This window comes from Juglans microcarpa x Juglans regia, chromosome 4D (genome assembly GCF_004785595.1).
Source record: "Juglans microcarpa x Juglans regia isolate MS1-56 chromosome 4D, Jm3101_v1.0, whole genome shotgun sequence".
Taxonomy (NCBI): domain Eukaryota; kingdom Viridiplantae; phylum Streptophyta; class Magnoliopsida; order Fagales; family Juglandaceae; genus Juglans; species Juglans microcarpa x Juglans regia.
Genome location: NC_054600.1, coordinates 22,945,972 through 22,965,044, shown reverse-complemented (window position 1 = coordinate 22,965,044; position 19,073 = coordinate 22,945,972). Strand labels below are relative to the sequence as shown.

The 19,073-nt window shown below is 36.0% G+C and overlaps 1 protein-coding gene across 1 annotated transcript; it reads right to left on the bottom strand.

Moving 5' to 3' along the window:
* Nucleotides 1-2,852: 2,852 nt before the first annotated feature.
* Nucleotides 2,853-13,903, bottom strand: LOC121260799 (protein LOW PSII ACCUMULATION 1, chloroplastic). The gene is made up of 10 exons (XM_041162828.1): nucleotides 13,783-13,903; nucleotides 13,398-13,730; nucleotides 6,840-6,943; nucleotides 6,260-6,395; nucleotides 5,762-5,993; nucleotides 5,501-5,658; nucleotides 4,533-4,721; nucleotides 4,084-4,184; nucleotides 3,783-3,879; nucleotides 2,853-3,327 (listed from the first exon to the last, which is right to left on the bottom strand). The coding sequence occupies exons 2-10, from the start codon at nucleotides 13,632-13,634 to the stop codon at nucleotides 3,253-3,255; spliced, it is 1,329 nt and encodes a 442-aa protein (XP_041018762.1). The 5' UTR covers nucleotides 13,635-13,730; nucleotides 13,783-13,903; the 3' UTR covers nucleotides 2,853-3,252.
* Between the last annotated feature and the right edge of the window lie 5,170 nt (nucleotides 13,904-19,073).

Sequence of the window (19,073 nt, the reverse complement as noted above, 5' to 3'; positions counted from 1 at the left end):
TCTTTCGTTCACGCAATCCTTTTCTCGTAATTGAATTAGTTTGAGGCTGAATTGAATATATGCACCAAAGGATCACAATTACACGTGCCAAAACGTGTTGTCACGTTGCACTATGTCATGCCATTTTTTCAAGAGCCATTTTCAATTTTATCACTTCACAACCTTAGATTTTGAAAATCTCATTTCCTTCATATTCCGTCAACTGAATTAACGATAGTCTTGCCACATGATACCCCCAATGATAGCGTGACACGTGTAAAATTGATAAACCAATTCTTAACACAAAATTATAATGTCAGCTAAAAAAATAATAACAATTTAGAAAAATAATAGAAAAAAGGATAAAAAGGAAAATATAACCTTTTGTAGGGTGGGTCGCTAACCACCCTTCTCAAGGTGGCCCGTTAGAAACTCTCAAAGTGGCCCAAAGCATACCACAATGAGATTGTTTGGGAAAATGGGATATTAATATGTGATACGACCTGATAATTCAATATAAATACAATATAAAATTAATGAATTTGAGTTTGATGTTAATAGGTTTAGATTAAAACGGGTTGATCCGTTAAGACACAATTCATTAACAGGTCAACCCGCTTATCCCATTAGTGATCCGTTAAACTTTTTACTCAAAATTACAATTATATCATTTTTAACCTAAAAACAAAAATACCTTAACTCTATTTCGTATTTCCTCTCTCTCTCTCTCTCTCTCTCTCTCTCTCAATTATTAGTTTAGTCAGTTCTAAAGAGTCACGTCTACTTCTCATACTTCATCTGGATTATAATTTTGGTATTTTTTTTTGTTTGGATTGTAATTTTAGACTTATGTAGTTAGTTTTATATTTTTAGGAGATATTGTGATTTTAAATTTTATGTGAAATTATATTAATAAGGTGAAATGGATTATTTGGATTAATTCAATCCATTTACATAAATGGGTTGACATGAGTCGAAACGAGTCGTGTCGATATATTTTTAATTAATTTATAACAGGTCGTGTCGTGTCAATCCATTATTTTAATAGATTATGTTAGGGTTTGAAAATCTTAAGCTTCGGGTTGACTCAAATCGTATAATATATATAATTTGACACGACATGAATACGACTCATTAACACTATTTGTCACCCCAATGGGGAAACCCTTTTTAGCCATGAGTCTCCAGCCATCTTGCGAAGGTGTCTCTTTGGATATTTTAGAGGAGTGGCTCGATGTTAGGGTGTCTTCACTCTTCTCCCTTCACCATCTCCTTTACCTATCTCTTTGGCAGCTTATTAACTTTAAATTAATGTGGTATTTTTTTAATGTTTTAGGGCCTGTTTGGAGTTGTGGTAGGAGTCTTAAAAAATTATTTAAATAGTTTTAAAAGTTCTTTAATGAAAAAATTAAGTTATGTGAGTGTTATATATTAAAGTACTTTTTATCTCAAATAAGCTAAAAAGTATGTTTGAGAAAAAAATCAAATGTTTTCCGAATAATGCGGAATGTAATTCGGGTTTTAAAAAGACTGTTAATAGAGAAAAATACTCATACAATTTTCAAATAACTACAACTTTTAAACTTTTAAAGATATTATCATAATATTTAAAAATTCAAATAATTGTAATTTTTACATCAGAAAATACTTTTTTAATTTATTTCCAAACAAACGTAACATGTTTGAAAGTACTTTAAACATATACTTATCAAACAGTAAATAACTTTTTAATAGTATAATTTATTACTTAAGTTATAAGATATAAGTTCTAAAGTTAAAAGCTATATTTCTTACCGCAATCCCAAACATGCGCTTAGAGTTAATGTGTCAAGTTTTTAATGAATTGCTGTCCAATTGAATATCAAGTGGTTTTGGAGATGCATGACAAGGGTGCCCTCGATTTAGTTGACAGTATACATACAGAGGGATCTCACTGATAAATTTTTCAAATACAAGGAATATAAATTGAAAAAATTGAAAAGTCATGTAACTTTTTTAATTTCTTTTTAATGCTTAAACTTTTTTAATTTGTCCAATGGAAACCTAGTTTTAGATTTTACACTCACAAGTCTTTTCCTAATGGACTTTGTATAATTATATGAATAATTTGATAAGAGGCATAAGTGTATAGATTTGACTTGCATACAATAAGAAAATGCAAGTCTGAATACAAAAGCGCGTTCAAGGTTTATTTTATTTTATTTAACTTTTTATTTTTTAAGCACAGTAAGTGGTAAAGACTAGTCCCATTTAGATACAGAAACAGTTTTATCTCCTCTCATCATTACAACTTTCTCAAATTTTCACATAAAATACAATAAACAATTCAATTTTTTCAAATCTCAAAACAATCGTAATATTACAAATAAAATTCTAACAATATTTTCATTTCATCTCACTATCTCACTATCCAAACGGACATTAACTTGACAATGTAAACTTGGAAGCATGTGCCTCAAAATTTCATCTTCGTCTTCCTTTAGGCTCCCCCAATTCTTCTGGTTTTAACAACAATGTTTTCAAATTTCACCTGTGTCAAATGTCAATTGCTTAGAAGTTGTTATAAAATGTGGGTTGAGAATATTCCACGTTCTAAGCAAGATTCATTTTTTTTTTTTTTGGTTCAGGAGAGGCGAGAATCTTAGGGGGGAGGAGAAAAAGGTGGAAAGTGTAAAGAACCCAGAAATATATACTCCAAATTAGGCAACATGTGCTATATGATACTAGAATCTGAAATGAATTCTTTTGTCATCAAAAGAACAATAATAATAAAAAAAAAAAAAAACCAGTATCTGACCATCCAAGATAGTGACCAGAATATTTCATGTTGTTCACACCTCAAGAACCTAGAATGTATATGCAGCGAGCTGTTCTCCAAAACCAATTTTCTATTCAATAGATTGTGAACTAAATCATTTACAAACAACAAGAATTTCACTCCCAAAACAAAACTTCTTCGAGAATACAAACATAGGGAAAATGAATAATGCAGCGTGTCCGATGTTTGAGGGAAAAATAAATAAATGGAACCAAGAAGATCCATGGCTAAAAAAGCATGCAGTTGTTTTTTTTTTCCCTGTAAAAATGGACCTCAATATCAACTTCCAAATACCAATATCTCTGCCTCCTTTTCTACAAATTCCTTTGTAAGATTTATAATACATGGTATTCGCGACACTTAAAAGCATGGGTAAAGATTTCTAAGCAGTGTCAAAGGACAAACTAAAAGGTGCTCCTGTAGAAAATCATACAGTTTGGTGATGGAAGGAACTCCTATCTTTCTAGCTTGCTTAGCAATGCCTCCAATGGTGGTAGCTCCGTCACAATTTGTTGCCAGTCAGGCATGCCCTGCAAAGATATGACCGTTTGGTATGGTGAACATTGGACTTGAGAGAAGAGGTTTACTATCTCATAATACTCTTCCACAAGATTTTCTAAGAATGCATGAGCTCTCTAAAAAACAACAATTTTCACCCACATTAATCTGGGATGCACGGCCCAATTGTTAACAAATAGAGGTGCACGTAAAAAAATAAAAATGAACTCGGATCAGAAAACGAAAACATCATTGAACTGGAACCCTGGAACAATTTAAGGTTACAAATACAATATTATTAACTGCAGAATCCCAATCTTTTACCATCACTCAGCCACCCAAGCATTTAAGTTTGGCTACTATTCTTTAAAAAGAAAGAAATCTAGGGAATGTTATTAACTCCCAATTTACCTGAACATGCTACTTGAAAAAGATTTTTAATTCAATTCAAGAACAAGTAACAAATTACTCCTCCACAAGCACTTACTTTCCCTGATCTTCGAACCCGGCCATCGAGGCGCAGTATAATGTAAACATCCTCACCAGGAGTAACTCCTTCAGACTTTTGCTGATCCCTTATCCACCTAGATTGTTTAAAAAATATCGGAGTCTATAGTGATCAAAATCAGTAGCGAAGTCAGAAAAAAGCAAAATTTATCCACGATAACTAGTTCTCTTTTTTTACTGGTTCAAGAACTTATTGTGTCCAATACAAATTGTGGAGAAGCATTCTTTTTTTCATAAATGATGGCAAACAAGCATGTAGACAAGATAGAGTAGAATTTGACCTTTCCCATTCTGCAGGTGATACAGTCTCAGCCTTAAATCGAATTTCAGCTTTCAACTTTGATTTTGCAGTTATAGACTGAGCTCGTTTATCAAAATCTTCCTACCATGGTGCCATTCGATTAGTGTCAAGAAAGGAATAGAACCTTAATATCTAAGTAGCAATCTTGAAACATGCATGGCTCTAAATCCCACACCTTAAATTCATCTCTGTAAGGCTTTAACAAAACCTATCAAATTGGTGGTAATACTTTTGGCATATAGCCTTTGGGAGCATGAGAAACAATCAGGCATACACAAACATGCAGATGCAACATGTGAAAAATTACATTCATATCAACCACCCCAAAATGTAATAACTATACACATGATAGATGAAATGGGAACTTGATGAATAAGATGCTTTTAATGATGCTTGCAGGACAAATTGATATGAGCCCTCAAATCTTACACCAATAGAAGGAATAGCAGCAGCTGCCTTTGACGGTAGACCAAAGCCTTTCTTCTCAATTTTTGGTGCCGTACCTTGACCCCATATGACAGGGACTAAAAGAACACCTCGTCTAACGAGTTCAGTCCGAAACCTATCTGCCTTCTCAATAGCCAAAGAAACAGACTCTTTTTTCCCTGCTAAAATAACCTATATCCAAGACTTAAATCATTGACATATTCAGATATAGACAATGGTGAAGACGTGGGAAAGGAAGGAAGCAGACCTAAATCTAAGACTCTTTAATTTACATTATTGTATCTAGATTATGCTTAATATGCATTAAGAATCTTTTAGGTGCAAAAACAATGCAGTAGCACTTAAAAATGAAGGATACAAACTCCACTCTGGTTGCAAATATTTGAGGAACTATTTAAGTTGAAAAGTCCACAAAGCTTTTCAATTTTCCAGTACCTCTCCGATATGTTCCACATGTATGCTTCACTCCCCATAAACCCAAGGTGATGTTAATTGATTAGAGAACTAGGTAAGTGGAACGAATATATATAGAAGAATTATAGTTCTTGGAAATATTCTGGTCATTTCCAACATGTGTCAGCATCCAATTAGATGCTTCAAACTGCGGTGGAAACTGGAAAGTATTACAACAAATTCATGAATATGCAGAAGAATAGTTATTTTCAAGAAAAATGAAACCGTCTAATGCACATATATCATAAGGTTCTTCCCTTGCATTAAAGTATTTAGGTGTTCTTTTGTATACTTCTTGTGTACACAGGCTACGCCTATTTCATTTGTATCAATAAAATTTACCTCTTACTTGTATAAAAAAAAAAAAAGTAGAGAAAAAAGAAGATAAACTAAATATAGAGCCATACATTGATGACACTGGAACATGAATATTCATTTAAAATAGTCTACATATTTTGACATGAACAATTTGAGCAAAATTAATTGTTGATACTAACCGGCCTAACAGTGTCTCGCAGCTGCACAAGTTCAACAACTCGATTAGTGGAAAGGCGCAAAGGCAACCTTGATAAAGTTTCATCTCGGGATATCTGTGCAAGCTGCTCCTCTTCTTTCTTGTTGTCCCAGAAAAACAGACCTGCCAGAACGATGATACCTGTAGAATGCTGATTCAAAAGCTTAGTCATTTTAAGAAGCAAGTGATAAAGAATTTGCTTAACAATTATTGTTGTGCCCTAAAGACTATTGTCAATGTTTACCTCCGATATTAATGGCAGCATTTCCAGCAGTTCCCCATAAATCAGGGGCATCATCACCGCCTCTAATTGCACGGAATAACAAGGGTATAGTAAAGAACAATGATATTCCTGCAGCAGCTGAGAATGCCACATAAAAGAATCTCCTAACCCCCCGGAATGGTGCTTGAACTTCACTAATGAGTTTGAGATCTCTTCGGAAACTGTAACCTATATCTTCCCCACCCAGTCTAGCCTGTAAAAACAACAAATAAGTATGAGATATGCTTTTCAAGAATCTAAATCCACAGATTGAAGAAATTATGGTGAGGGTTAATTAAAATCCTTTCAACAGATTCTATCATTTCCTACTTTTGAGTGATGAGAAAAGAAAAACTGAGGATTAGATGCAATATTTAACTCCTAAAGTTGTAAGATCGCTTGCAAGCCTCTGTTGTTTGCAAAAAAAAGGGAAGAAACTAGAGACAATAAACATAAAGCAGCCAAACTTTAGCGACAAACCTCTTCTTGCAATTCCTTGAACTCAGGCAAAGCTCTAAAGGAGGCTAAGTCAGGATCATTCAGTATTGTACCAAATTTAAGGTTATATTCCCTCAAAGCAGTTCGTAGACAATCAGAAGCTTTTTTTCCTTCCCCCCTTCCTCAAAATAAGAATGATAAACAAATCCATCAGCTTCACTAAGCATTGCTTAATGTCAAATCTAAAATATAGTGTATGTAAGATGCAAACCAAAACTCTTAATTCTTTTTGTCCTGTTAATTCTTTTTAAGAAGAGCACAGGTCAAGAAATTGGATTGCACTCAACGTGATTGACTAATAAGTGTATGCAAGTAACTGTGACTGATTCAGGGCCCTTCTTTGAATGAAGATTCTAAGCTATACTATACAGTTGGGGCCTGGAAGCAACTTCCATAGAGCATTAAACCTAACAGACTCTTCAAATGAAGTTCATATTATTTCATTTAAATTATGGAAATCATTCATTTAAGCCTTTCACGTGACTTCAATGTAGTTTAATTATGTTGAGACTAAAGGATAGAAGAAAAAGCGGTAATTAAATGACAGTAGCAAATTTTCTACCTGTAGGCGTGACAGCAAGCTTTGTTATAAAGTGCAGCTTGGGCCTCTATTGGGTTAGGATCCAAATTAAGTGCTGTTTCAAACTGAACCAGAGCATCTTTTACCTGAGAAATCCATCACCATGGAAACAATTGGATTCATTTACAAATTTTTTGTAAAACTTATCCCAAGAAAACAGTTATTTTTTTATTTTATTATTATTATTTTTTTAAAAAAAATTAGAAGAAACAGATTGTTATTAGAGCATATATACCTACTTAATGTACAAAAGTAATAAGTATATCGTGCAAAGACATGTTTTAACCGGTCATGCAGGAAAATTAAACGATTTGACAATAAAGTCTTCTGATGCAAGAGGCTTGGACCCCTATTAAGTAAAATCAAAGAAGAAAATATTGTTTAGGCTAGTAACCAATCATGATTCCAATACAAACATCTACAAAGGACTTCATCCCATACAGTGTTTTACTAAGCGAAGTGTTAGCACCTCTTTATCACTATGCCGAGTAGAAACCCTGGAATGTTAAAAAACATTAGGACTGCATGACTTGCACTACAAGAACAAGTTAGGGAGCAAAATCTGAGCAACTTAACATGAGAGTGATGATATACAGATAGCAAGACAACGGACCATCAGTTTATGGATAAATACAATTAAGGCCCTGATTGGTTTCACAGATGGTCTCAACCTATCCCATTCCATTTCATCTCATCTCATCTCATCTTCATCTCATCTCAACATTCAACCACCATTCAAACACAAACACAAACACAAACGCTTTTCAATTTCAATTTTTCAAATTTTCAACTTTTTCATCTAATTATTACCCAATCATTACAACTTTCCCAAACTTCTAAACAAAACACAAAAAACAATTTAACTTTTTCAAATCCCAAAACAAAAATAATATTAAAAAATAATATTCTAAAAATATTTTAACTTGATAATATTTTTATTCAACCTTTTCTCTCTCATTTCCCAAAACCCCATAAAACATCTTAACTCAAACCATGTCACTACTATTTACAAATTATCTCACTACTATTCACATATTTCTCATTTCATTTGTGCAACCAAACGAGGCTTAAGTGTTTATTATCCGGTTAGCTTGGAAGATTGAGGTTACACCAATCAAAATGAAAAAAAAAAAAAAAAAAAAATTGATGTTCATTACTACATAACTAATGGGGCCATGTTTCTCCAAATACTTATAGTTAGATGACATATAGGGACTAAAGGAAGGCAAAATGCAATGTGACTCAACGCCATAACAAATGGCATCACATCCTACAATTTTATAGATGAATTAAAATACATAAGGCCAAAATAATTAACAGGGAAAGAAATATTGTGAAAACCCAAAACAGGATAAATCTTTTCTGCATTGCATTAAAAGTGTCAATATATGAGGAAACGCCAACTAAGTTTAAAATTAATAAACACAAATCCATATAAAGAAACTGGTCTACATAAAAAAATTGGTCTACATAAAAATTAAGCGTCGATTACAGAGCAATATATGCAGCGTTATTTCTAACCAGTACGACTATAAATTTATAATATAGTTTTGAACTGTAAACAATAAACACAAGCAGGCCAATCTGGAGACATAGAGTTTATCTATAGTTCAATCACTAGATAATGTATTTGTATAATATACAAACTCTGTAACTTGATTCTCTATATATAATAATATATCCTCAGCACAATGGGCAGTGCAGTGAATTGAGCCTACAAACACTGTTATTTCTTTACTTTATCATGGTATCAAGAGCCTATTGACCCACGTCTGATCCTTCAATCACCTCCTGTTTTATCTTCTTCTTCTACCCCCTCCGATCCTCCCATGTTTCTTCTTCAGAATCTGCCCCTGTTATCTCCACCAACAATTTCTCTCACTTTCTCTCTTAAACTCACCAAAGACAATTATTAGCTTTGGAAGACCCAACTATGCCCATATTTAAGGGGACAACAACTCTTCGGCTATGTCGATGGGAGTATATCACCTCCTCCTCAATTTATTGACGGTGCTCCTAATCCAGCGTTTACTCAGTGGTATCACTAGGATCAAGTTCTTCTTAGTCTCTTGGTTTCCTCTCTTTCTGAAGGGGTTTTAACCCAGGTCGTTGGCCTCAATTCTTCTCGTGCCATCTGGATAGCCCTTGAACGCATTTTCCCTTCGGCATCTCATGCACATATTACCCACATCCGGTTTCAACTCTCTACATTAAAGAAAGGCAATTCCTCGATCTCAAATTATTATCAGAAAGTCAAAACACTTGCCAATACTTTTGCTGCCATTGGCAAACCTCTTGAAGATTCCAAAATAATTTCTTATTTACTTGCTGGTTTGGATTCTTCATATGACTCATTGGTGATCTCTGTCACCACACAGGTGGATCCTCTCTCCTTAGATGATCTCTTTGGCCACCTCCTCAATTTTGAAGCTCGCCTTGATCAACAGAATTCAGCAATTGAACTCAACATCACATTGGCAAACTTTGCTAGCAAATCTTATGCTACACGAGGACGTGGTTACACCAACCGTGGTCGCCCCAATAACTCCTCTCGTGGCCGTGGTCGTGCCTCATCTAATACCTTTTCCTCTTCCTCTCGTCCAATGTGTCAAGTTTGTGGGAAATCTGGTCACACAGCTCTCAATTGTTGGCATTGCTTTGATCACTCCTATCAAGCATCTCAACAACTCCCCACATCATATGTTGCTGCCCCTAACCTCGGATTCAATCCACACTAGTATGCTGATACAAGTGCTACACATCATTTAACTAATGAGTTTCAAAACATGAATCTCCATGCTCAGTCATATCAAGGTCAAGATCAGATTCAAATTGGGGATGGTTCAGGTTTGCTATAGCCCATGTTGGGGCCTCTCGTTTTTCCCTCCCTCATACTACTTTTCTTTTGAAACAACTGTTACATGTACCCAGTGTGAGTAAAAATTTGGTATCTGTTAGCAAATTCACCACAGACAACAATGTTTTTGTTGAATTTCATGGCTGGTACTTTTATGTAAAGGATGAGGAAACGGGTCAAATACTACTGCACGTCAAGACTAAGGACAGGCTCTATCCACTCTTCCCAGCCTTCACAACTACATCCTCACCACAAGCATTCCTCTCCTCTCGAGTGTCACTTCAAACATGGCATTCCAGACTTGGTCATCCCTCTATGCGATCTGTTAAAGCTATTATGTCTAGGTTTTCTCTTCCAGTGTCTTCACATAAATTAGAGTCTGTATGTGGCGCTTGCCAATAGGGTAAAAGCCACCAGTTACCTTTTGAGTCGCCTGCCTCTCATTCTTAAGGTCCTTTAGGTTCTTGGCTATATCCCATCTCTAATAAATCTGATGTACTACCTACATTTCGCTCATTCTCTCTGCACGTTGAACATCTATATAATCGCAAAATTAAAATGCTTCAATCTGATGGGGGTGTGAATATCGCAGCCTAGGCAAATTTCTCGCCTTGGTTAGAATTCAACATTGTCTCACATATCCCTATACTCACCAACAAAATGGCTTTGTCGAACATTGGCATCACCATACTGTTGAAATTAGTCTTGCCATGCTCTCCCAAGCTTTTGCCCCACGCCAGTATTATGACTTTGCTTTTCGACTGACCTGGTACTTAATCAATCGTCTCCCTATGCCTGGCTTGTCAAATATCTCTCCTTTTGAAAAGCTATTCCAAAACTCACCTACTTACAATCTATTACGTGTTTTTGGATGTGAGTGTTGGCCTTACCTACAGCATACCAGTCATACAAAATGCACTTTCGATCAAAGAGATGTGTCTATCTAGGTCTGAGTCCTCAACATCATGGCCATCTTAGTTTAGACCCCTCCACTGGCACTATATACACATCCCACCATGTAGTATTCAATGAGTCAAAATTTCCTTTCGCCCACTCCAATCCTACCATGTCTTCTCCTCCTAGTGACACATGCCCACTTCCTGCAAACCTACGCATTCCACCTCTTTTACCTACCTCCAATATTAAATCTGTCATTGGACCAGCCCCATCTTCAACCTTGTCTCCATCCCACCTTGCATCAAACACACTGTCTTCTAACCTTCCATACTTGGCCTGTATCCATCACCTCCTTCCTCATTTAGTCCCACACCTCCTACCCTATCATCCACCTTGAGCTCACCTCCACATCAAACACCCTCACCAATCCCTAGTCCTGCCGCTGTTAGTGTGCCCCTGCAAACTCATCCAATGCGTACAACGCTCCAAAATGCCATCTCAAAGCCAAAAACTCACATTGATGGCATGGTATGCTATCCACTACCGAAGGCTTTACTTGCAGCATGTAACCCACTAGAAACAGAGCCTACATGTTTCAGCTTAGCCACAAAAATTCCAGAGTGGCACCAAGCCATGGATGATGAAATCAGTGCTCTACTTTGTAATGGTACTTGGTCTCTTGTAGTGCCCACCTTAGACATGAATATAGTTGGGTGCCGATGGGTATATAAAATCAAGCGACATTTGGATGGCTCACTGGAATGCTATAAAGCCAGACTAGTAGCCAAGAACTATCATCAACAAGAGGGAATCAATTTTCAAGACACTTTCAGTCCAGTTGTAAAGTCGTGCACCATTCGACTAGTCCTTGCACATGCAGTTTCTCATAAGTGGTCTATCCGACAATTGGATGTACAAAATGCATTGTTGCATGGTTTCCTTCAAGATGAGGTTTATATGCAACAACCACCAGGTTTCATCCATCCTTGGAAGCCAAACCATGTATGCAAGCTCCACAAAGCCAGCTACGTTCTAAAATAATCTCCACGAGCTTGGTATTCAACACTAAGTGACAAGCTTCTCTCCCTTGGCTTTACAAACTCTAAAGCTGACACATCTTTATTTGTATACAAGGATACCTTAGCCACAATTTATTTCCTTGTCTATGTTGATGACATAGTGATCACCAGCTCTAATGATCATGTTCTGACCTCTCTGATTACATCTCTCGGTCTGGACTTTGCAATTAAAGTTAGGCCAATTGCACTATTTTCTAGGTATTGAAGCTAGCTTCCTTCCATCTGGTCTTTTTCTTACACAACAATATTACATCCTCAACCTTCTCAAGCGAACAACCATGCTCGAGGCCAAGCCTGTTTCTTCATCCATGTCAACTACTCATTCTCTTTCTCTACATGATGGCAATCCAGTTGAAGATGAACACCTGTATCGCAACACTGTGGGAGCTCTACAATACCTCTCCTTAACAAGACCAGAAAGCTTTGCTATCAACAAAGTGTGCCGATTCATGCACTGTCCAACCAAGCCCCACTGGACTGCCGTAAAATGAATTTTAAGATATCTGATGTCCTCCATTATTCTCGCGCTTGTTACTAAAAGCAAGTCCAATTTCCACTTTGGCTGCATACTCAGATGCCAATTGGGTTGGCTCTTATGAGGATAGACGATCGACAAGTGTGGTAACAGTCTCATCTCATGGAGCTTGAAAAAGCAATCAACTGTTGCCAGATTGGGTACAGAGGCAGAGTATAGAGCCATTACTAATGCCACAACAAAGTTGATCTGGATACAATCACTATTGAAGGAACTTGGAATCTTTCTACATCACCCTCCAATTCTTTGGTGTGATAATGTAGGGGCTACTCATCTCACAGCTAATCCAGTTTTCCATGCTCGCATAAAGCACGTGGAATTGGGTTTCCATTTTGTACGGGAACGAGTATCACAAGGAAGTCTAACTGTCCGTTTTCTATCAAGTAAGGATCAACTCGCTGATATACTTACAAAACCACTTGGCTCAGCACGATTTGTTTCTTTGCGAGACAAGCTTCATGTGGTGGATCCACAGTTCAGCTTGAGGGGGCGTGTAAACAATAAACATAAGCAGGCCGATCTAGAGACATAGAGTTTATCTATAGTTCAATCACTAGATAATGTATTTGATACAAGCTAGACATAGATTTTATCTATAGTTCAATCACTAGATAGTGTATTTGTATAATATACAAACTCTGTGACTTAATTCTCTATCTATAATAATATATCCTCCGCACAATGGGCAGTGCAGTGAATTGAGCCTACAAACACTCTGTTATTTCTTTACTTTATCATGAACAAATATTAAAAAAAGAAAGAAAGAAAAAGTTTAACATCCCAACAAAGAGTAAGGCCAGTTTGTATTCGCAAGTCATCTCAAGTCATTTCAACTCATCTCAACTCATTTCAACTCATCTCAACTCATCACTAGTATTCATTATTATTCATCATTTTTAACTCACAAATCTCATTACTATTCACAACTCATCTCAACTCATCTTCGAATCCAAACGATACCTAAAAGTCATCCCTGATGTCAAATTTTTAACGTATGCTAAACAAAATTGGAGCTATATAAGTAACAAGGACAATCCCCATACGATATCTTTCACCAAAATCACAACCCACGCTCCACATAGTTGAATTTCGCACAGATTGTGGCAAAAAAACCCACAACCCAGCACACGCATGTGACCATGTCCCAAAAGCCATAAAACCCATTGACATACCCGTCCTTTGGAGAAGAGCTGGAGACCCAAGTTGACACAGGACTCAGCTGTCTGTACATTGGTTTCTGGAGAGTCCGAAGTAGAAGAAGAAGAGGATGAGCAAGAAATGAAGTAAAAATGAGTTTTCTTTCGAGAATGCAAAAGGCTTGTTTTGAATGGAAGCCATGGTCTTGTTCCCGTTTTCGAGTTTGAGAGGCTGAACAACTGATGGTGCGGAGCAAGAGCAGCTAGAGCCATGGAGATCGATGGAGGAGGAGGAGGAGGAGGAGAGAGAGACAGAGAGAGATTTCAAGTCACAGATTACCGTTGTCAATCTATCCAAAGAGCTTCGGTGTCGTTTGGGGGGGGGGGGGGGGGGGGGGGGGGGGGGGGGGGGGGGGGGGGGGGGGGGGGGTCCTATCTCCTGCAGCAAAAGTCCGGGGCGTTCGTGCGTACGTGGCTTGTTTGAAAAGACGGTTCAGATCTTCATGTTCTTATAAACGGCATTGCATACCGTCCTCTCCGTAGTGGCTAACGACATTGTTGCTAATGCCGTTTCAGATATATTCGTTTTCAGGGTCAAAGCACTTGGAAAAAGAAGCGTAAAGAAACATAACAATAGCCAATGGGTTCCAAAATCCATAAATCATTAAAAAGATCCCCAACCAACAAATAAAAGCATATATAGAAATTAAAACTCTATATAAAACAAAAAACTATAAAAATATTATTTTTCTATTTTTTTTAATTTCAATTTTGGAAATAATTTTTTACTTTTAAAGTATCTTTTAGGTTTTGATTAATTCTTTTAGTAAAGTGGTTGACATGAAAATAAAATGTCAAGGATAGTGTTAGTGTGCTGCTTAGCTTTAGCTGTTGGTTGTGTCTATTAGTATAAATTTTATTTTTTATTTTTATTTTTTATTTTTTAACATATTTAAATATTTAAAAAATAAAAAAATACATCAATATATTAATAATTATTTCTTTAATCAATAAAAAAATACATGAGGAGTCAAAATTAAATACAAATAAAAATCCGCAGATTTTTTACTAAAGATATAAATATCTAAAGTCTCATTTTGCACTTCACTAAAGAAAAAGGAACTAAACAGAAGCAAAAAAGCTGATCTTCAATTAACAAGATGTACATTGGTTCTTTATAATTGAGGACTACGTACCACGTGGCTGCGTGCGTCGACTCATAAGTCATAGACAAGCTAGAATAGTTTGTTCCTCCATGTCAGTCAACTGATCGTTAAATATATAGCTAGCACACAGGCTGCACTACTCCTTTTCTCAACCTCAATTCTTCGATCTGGATGCAACTTTGCCATCCTCCCACCTTTAACATGATGTGGACCTCATATACACTACATACAACCACACACTCAGCCCCAATGCCTCCCTTAGCTCCCTATTTGTCTTCCTCTCTCAGTAGTTGTCCGTGCACCGCCGTAAGCCGACAACGCCAACGTGGTCTTCTCTCCCTCGTTGTGAACCTTCCACCATGAGACCCAACCGAGGCCCCCAACGCCAACAACCCAACTCCTCCGTGCCTAGACCGAAACTCTGATTTATGGTATATTTTCTATCCCTTACATTTAGAACTGTCGTGTTTGTGAAGCTGCAATTGTGATGTAGATTGTAATATGGTTGTGATTTGTGTATCTAAGAAATTATTGTGAATGTATTGTGTTGTGAACCCTGAAATTTGAATGGTGTGTTTGTGGTGTGGCTATGTGTAGTATGAAGTTGTGTGGATTAAGTGTGAAGTTTGTAGTGTGGTTGTGATTGTGAAGAGGTGGGATTACTGTGAACGGTGCCCTGTGGAGTAGTTGTGATATGGCTTTGCAGAATATATCTATTTAAGATTTCATTTCATTGAATTTCAATTAACAACATTTCAGTATTTGCTAGTTTCTTGTAATTGTTTAGGTCTGAAGTTTCCACTATCTACCAAAAATGCTTTATTTCAGTACAATAATTTTTCATAAACTTGTTTTTGTGCTTTAAAATGTTCCTTCCGTTCTATGGCCCAGGCATCCTAAATGCATGCTAAACAGCAAATATGCCTGCATGCCATTATACTTATGTGCTTTCGATTGATACCATGTTAGCAACATGACCCTTTCCTCCCAATCTCCAGAATAACATTGCTGGGGTGTGTAATGATTTCAATGGTGATTTATGATTTATCCATTTATTTGACTTCAAGATCGAGCCAGAGAACTTGCCGATACCATTGGCGGAGATGCTTTATCTCTTGCCGATCTAGATAATTTCCACCCAGAGGATGGTATGATTCTTGCAAACTGTTGATCCATTGGAATGCAACCAAAAGTTGATGAAACGCCCATTCCTAAGGTTTGCCTCTCTGCCATGCTGTTTCTGTTATGCATGATCATCCATTCCTTCAATAAGTTTTCTTATGCCCATTTTGTCTTGATAACCCTATCAAAAGATATTAAGAATATCTATTGTTTCATTAGAAGAATGCACTTGTGGTTATATTGTAACATATCCTGGACATTTCACCTGAAGAACTGCATCTGTTTGGTCATCATGTGGAGATGAAGACCATAAAAGGGATCGTGTACCTGACCCTTTAGGAGTTATGTGCACAAGCTCATATTCATCGGTCAAACTCGGTTTGGGTCACTTTGGTTTTGCAACCAGCAACTGACTGGGGCCACATGTTTCAATTTGAATTTAGAACTGAACTATGGTGTGGAGAAACCAAAATAATAACTTTTGATGCTTGGTGGTTTGGGGTTATTTTGAATATTTACAAAAAAAAAAAAAAAAAAAAAAAAGAGAGAGAGAGAGAGAAAAAAGGTAATGATGAATGCTTGAATAACTTTATACATAATTTTTATAAGTAAATTACTTTATACATATTAGATGATAACATCCTTGTTTTTGGAAGAAGGATATATGCTAAGGTTGTTTTATCTGATGCACACTAGCTCAGAAGTTGGCTAATTATGTTCTCAATGTTCAAGGCCCTGACTATTCTTTAGTTATCTGGTTCTCAATTCCTATTTTGAAAACTAAATTCATAATTTCAATTATTGTAAAGATTTGGATTGTTTTGGGTCTATTCAATCCTGAAGTTATGAGTTATAACAGTAACATTGAAACTCAAAGTAACCTGCTCACGAACTAGTTAGTGGAAAAAAGAAAAGAAGAAAGACCCTAGTTTAATGGCAGCCACTTAGGGGTAGAGAAAGCTGCCTAAAACAATCTGAAATGTCCTCATGAACAAAACAAATCGGATCAAGGGAAATTGAGTTGATTTATTCCATGGGATACACCAGACCAAGTTGCACCATGCTAAATCATTTTGTATCTGAGAAGTTCATTAGCACTTTGCAGAAAGATTCCAAGCTTTGTATGCTATAAATTTTTAATTGCATTCAGAAGCTAGAGAATAATTGGCTTTCTGTCTTTGCAGCATGCTCTTAGATCATACTCATTAGTTTTTGATGCTGTTTATACCCTCAAAATGACTAGACTTTTGAGGGAAGCTGAAGAATCTGGAGCCATAATTGTTACAGGGTCGGAGATGTTTATAGGACAGGAATATGAGCAGTTTGAGAGGTTCATTGGGTTTCCCAGTAAGTTGATTGTAAATATTCAGCTTGAATTTTCCATCTGTCTCTACTTTATAGGCTATTAGTTGATTTTCCCTTTTTTGGCATCTTGTTTAATTGTTCACTTGCAGCACCAAGGGATCGGAGCTATTTAGAAAAGTTACAACCAATTACTAGAAATTCTTATTACTGGACAGTAGTGTTCCATTGACTTGTATGCAGAGAGAGAGGGCCTTTAATGATTCGTTTTTGTTGGTCTTGTAATGAGATATGCTGACCTTACAATGCTAACTTCTTGTTTTGAATTTAAAAGGAACGATTCCAGGGTGGTCAATTATTTTATTTTTTATTTTTATATATATATTTTTAGCTTATATTAGACAACTAATTTTTATGATTATTTTTGGCTCAATCTCATCTTTTTTTTTTTTTTTCTTTTACAATTTTCTTTTTGAATTCTTTTAGCATTTACCGCAAATACATCTCGCGACAAATTCTAAAAGAATGTAAATGTGTGAAGAATGGAAAATACATCTTGCGACACGGTAACTGGTCCTATTTCCACAAGCAATGATGAATGTAAATATACTTTTGTAGCGAGCTTAGTAGGTTATTGCCGCGGGATTTTTCATGGGAATAGCCTAGTATTTTCCACGATTTGGACCTTTCATGGAATAAAATAGTTTTTGTGGCGACGTATATCCCACAAGCCTTTCACAAATAAAATTGGTGGAAATCGAGTTTTTTCCTAAAAAATGATGCTTTTTGCCACCAAAAGCATACATGTTTTTTTTCTTTTAAATAATAAAAAGAAAAAAAAACAGAACAGTAATTCAAAAATCCTTTGTGAAGACATTGGCAACCTAGCTAGTCGATGATGGAAATATGACAAATCTTTAACGTTCTTGTTCGACACTTATTCTCTAATTGCAAAGTGATATTCAATTTCTAGATAATTTTTCCTAATATAGAAAACAAGCTAGATTAGAAGCTAGAGCAATACACACTAGCTAGTACTATTGTCGATGTATCGAATAATTGGTAGAGAATTAGCAATCGTAATCTTCAACTAAATAAATTAGAGCATTTGAAAGCAAGTTATATAGTTTGGCTATAGCCACAGTCATATATAGAACAGTAGTACTTTGCCCTCATTCGTGCTTGAGCGAGAGACAAAGTACAACTTGCTTTTTGACACTCAAATAGATAAAAGACAGAATCAAGAAATTAAGACATTAAAGCTAGTCGTTGATTCTGAGTCATAGAAAGCTTCATGAAGGGCAATTTTTCATGGAGAAAATTGGCCCAACTCAATTGTGCCCTATAGGTAGCTAGCACAAGATCACCCGCACTTTAATCCAATATTGCATGTGTCTATCATGTAGGAGAGCGTGCATATGTTGGTGTATTAGGATCATTGTGAAAAAAACAAGTATTTGTGACTATATTTTTATAATGAAAAGATTATTTGCGATAAAAATAAATTTATTTTAGTTAGGAATAATCATTTCGTTGAAAATAATTGATAAGAAATAAACAATTTTTTTTTTTTTTTTATAGTGTATCTAAGATCAGAAGCTCACCGGCCATGTAGTTTGGATGTTTGAGACCCCGATACAGAAAGGATCATCGAGAACCAGCCTGCATAGGCCAGGTTTGGATATATGCTACCATTTTTGTTTGTGATCCAAGGGATCATCAAATATATGTATATATATATATATATATATATTTGTCTGTCACGATCGAGCGAGCTCCTACATTAATATATATCGATCTTGATCTAGTCGTCTTTGTCCAAATTAAATTGTTGATGATCTGATGGATCAATTAATAATTAAAGCCAACAAATAAGGCAAATGGATGGGACGTTGTTGTAAATGCAGATGATCTATTCATTATGTATACTCATTAAAAGCTAGCCAGCAAAGTACATCTTATGAGAAGACACATAAAGAATGGATTCCATGAACACCTAAATAAAAATATCCAAAGTGAAATTAATCACATCATCGAATTTGGTCAGAAACAATGCACATCTCTTTGCCAAATGATCACAACCACTAATTCCATGTGATGGAGCGTGCGTAATAGTGAAAAG